This window comes from Alexandromys fortis, unplaced genomic scaffold (genome assembly GCF_014885135.2).
Source record: "Alexandromys fortis isolate MF-2015 unplaced genomic scaffold, M_Fortis_MF-2015_v1.1 scaffold_152, whole genome shotgun sequence".
NCBI classification, from domain to species: Eukaryota; Metazoa; Chordata; class Mammalia; order Rodentia; family Cricetidae; genus Alexandromys; species Alexandromys fortis.
In genome coordinates, this window is record NW_026068045.1 from 3,610,255 (window position 1) to 3,613,084 (window position 2,830).

The 2,830-nt window shown below is 51.8% G+C and overlaps 1 protein-coding gene across 2 annotated transcripts in view; it reads right to left on the reverse strand.

The window, feature by feature from the left end:
- The window catches only part of Ints3 (integrator complex subunit 3), a 51,528-nt gene extending 49,381 nt beyond the window's left edge, over positions 1–2,147 (reverse strand). Inside the window, exon 1 of one of the 2 annotated variants that reach the window (XM_050118764.1) lies at positions 1,374–2,147. In XM_050118764.1, coding sequence (XP_049974721.1) covers positions 1,374–1,520 — 147 coding nt within the window. In that variant the 5' untranslated portion in view covers positions 1,521–2,147. The remainder of the gene's footprint in view (positions 1–1,373) is intronic. The other variant, XM_050118765.1, reaches the window with a different exon arrangement.
- Between the last annotated feature and the right edge of the window lie 683 nt (positions 2,148–2,830).

Consider the following 2,830-nt stretch of genomic DNA (forward strand, 5'->3'; position numbering starts at 1 on the left):
AAAAAAAAAAAAAAAAAAAAGAGCTAGCTCCAGGACAGGAACCAAAAGCTACATAGAAACCCTGTCTTTAAAATCAAAAAAATAAAAAAAAAGATAGCAAGTCTTCTCCAAATGCACATAGAATTATACAGCGAATCTGCTGGGGGTAAGCAACAAAGTCGCTATAAAGCCACTTTGATTCAAGTTCACCTCTCTTTTTGAGACAGAGTCTGTCTATGGTCGATCTGGCCATCCTAAAGCTTGCTATGTAGACCAGACTCAGACCCACAGAGATCCACCTGCCTCTGCCTCGAGTGCTGGGCCACAAAGCTTGTGACCTAACACACATAGTTTCTTTTCTTCTGTCTTTTGTTTCTAGAGGCCAAGTTCTTGTTAATGATATGCCCCGGGCTAGCCTAGAACTCACCACACACACACCCTAACACACTCACTCTCTCTGTCTCTGTCTCTGTCTCTCTCTCTCTCTGACACACACACATCCTCCCCCCCTCTAGGGTTACATGAGCCCCCACAGCTGGCAATCTAACGTTATTTAACTGAGTTTAACCTGCGACTCCAGCATCTGGTAAAGGAATCCACCACAGCCAGGACCTGTTGGTTTCCTTCCCATCCCTAGACACTGAAATGAATGCATTAGGCTTTGCACAGTTCAGCGATCATGCCTCAGCTCTGTAGCACATCCTAAGTCTCCCTCTGTGAGAAGTAGGAGGGGATTGCTGGGTCATCTCTTGCTAGTCAAGGACAGGGTGAGAAGTGAGGAGGGAAAGGAGGAGGAACAAGACTCCTCACTCATGTCCTTGCTCTCTCCATTTTTTGTGTTTACTCTCTGGTTCTGAAGAAAGCAGTCCTATATCCTGGCTCACCCCTCTACTACGGCTGACTGTAGCAAACTAGACACTACTTACTCACTCTAAATGCCTGGTTAAAACCACTTTGCCCAATGTAGCCACACACAGTCAATGATGCTACCCTAAGAAGAGGGGCCAAGTCTGTAGGAAGTTGCCAAACCTCACACCTACCTGTAAACACGTATATACTTTTCAACTTAACACACTCAAATAGGGTGGATATTCTAGATGACTATTAGTGTGTATATGGGAAGGAATGAAAATAACTTTGGTAAATAGGGATGCTACATCCCTTCTGTAACCAACGCCCCTCACACATTTTCATAATAGCGGCAGCTGTTACTAGGGCAACCTGTCCAGGAAATTGACCCACACTTTTCCTCCAGAAGCAGGAAGCCAGAGCAATGTTTCTGCCTTGGAAAAAACTTGAAGGCCTCTTCTCCCCACCCCCACCCCATATCCCATATCCGCTCCAGCATCCCTCAACCCAATTCCTTAGCTCCCTTCCCCACCCCCCACACATACCTCCTCTAACTCATCCTTGGCATCCAAACTGGTTGAAAGTAGCAGCCTCCCCCCTCCTGGGGCTCCTGCTCCCGCTCCTCCTCCTCCACCTCCCGCTGCTCCTGATGCAGCAGCTGCCACGGTCCCCTTTCCCTTCTGTAACTCCATGGCTGCAGCCAGGAGACCGGAAGAGGTCAAGGGAGTGGACGGGTGTTAAGTCCTAGAAATGGAGAACTCTGGCTTGCCAAGGACAAGGAGCAAGAGGAACAAGTGGGAAGGAGGCCACAGGCCCGGCTTTCCGCACTCTTGCCTCCTGTCCTGCGGAGGGGGAAGGCGCGGGTTCTCTAGATGCTTCCTCTGGAGTGGCCGTGCTGGGGCAAAGCCTTAGCGCAGAAGCACGGTAGACTTAAGAGTCTGTAACCTGCAGGAGGTGGGCAAGGCTGCCACCCTTGCAGAAGGGAACCCTCTGGCTTCTTATCCTGAAAGGAGGGGAAACCCTAAGTTTCTGCCTCTCGAGGTGTGGAAAGGATTCCTGGCCCTGAAGTGGAGGTGGGGAACCTTCCCGGCGGGGTTGGGAAACGCGGTTCCTTGGGATCCGGCCCCTAGCGGGTGCGGATGCGGCAGAAGCGCTATGGAAGGACCAGCTTTTCCCCACACCACACAGAGGCGGCCATGGTGGAAGGGCGGGGGAGGCTGAGAGCGCCCGAGCGGGCAGAGTCGTCGCCGGCGCCGGAAGTGAGCAGTCGCGGTCCCGGGCGTCCGCCAATCGCGGCTTCCGCGGTGGCGCCAGCTCTTTAAGGAGTAAGCCGCCGCCGACAGACTGGCCTTTTCCCGGGCTGCCAATTGTAGCGAGAAGAACTGAGCCTGATCTGATGGGCAACAAGTGTGCCCTATCGCATCCTTCCTCCGCATCAGGAGGCGGGACGGGAGGTAGGGAGTAGGTGCGAGCGCTGGGCGATCCGGAAAAAGCCGGGCTGCGCCTGCGCGCTCCAGCGCGCATGCGCGACGTTTCCCTGCGTCCCACTCCCTACAGGTGTTCGGACGTTGTCCTTGGGTAGTCTCGGAGACGGCTTCCCTGAAAGTTTCTGCGGAGGCAGGAGAGGCGGAGCCCCAACACTTAGCAAACGCCCTCAGGGTCTGAAGCTGCTTCCTGAACTGCGAGTGCAACACGCAGCCAAGTGTGCAATTATCAGTAAGACTTTTTGAAAATAACAAAAAAAGTGCGTTGATCCACTAATGCGAACCAATAATTAACAGCGCCAGCACTAACTTTACACAGTTTACCAAATGATGGGCTCTTTTCATCCTTTGAGACCCTGCGACTGGCAAATATCACTTCAGTCTATCGTAGTTACACATGCAACCCATTGAGAATGTTACAGTTATGATCATCGTAGAGTTTGACTATATGTGGGTCCATTTCTTCTTCGTTCTTTAACTGTGCGTCTCCATGGAACCTTTCGTTTTTAGACATTTGA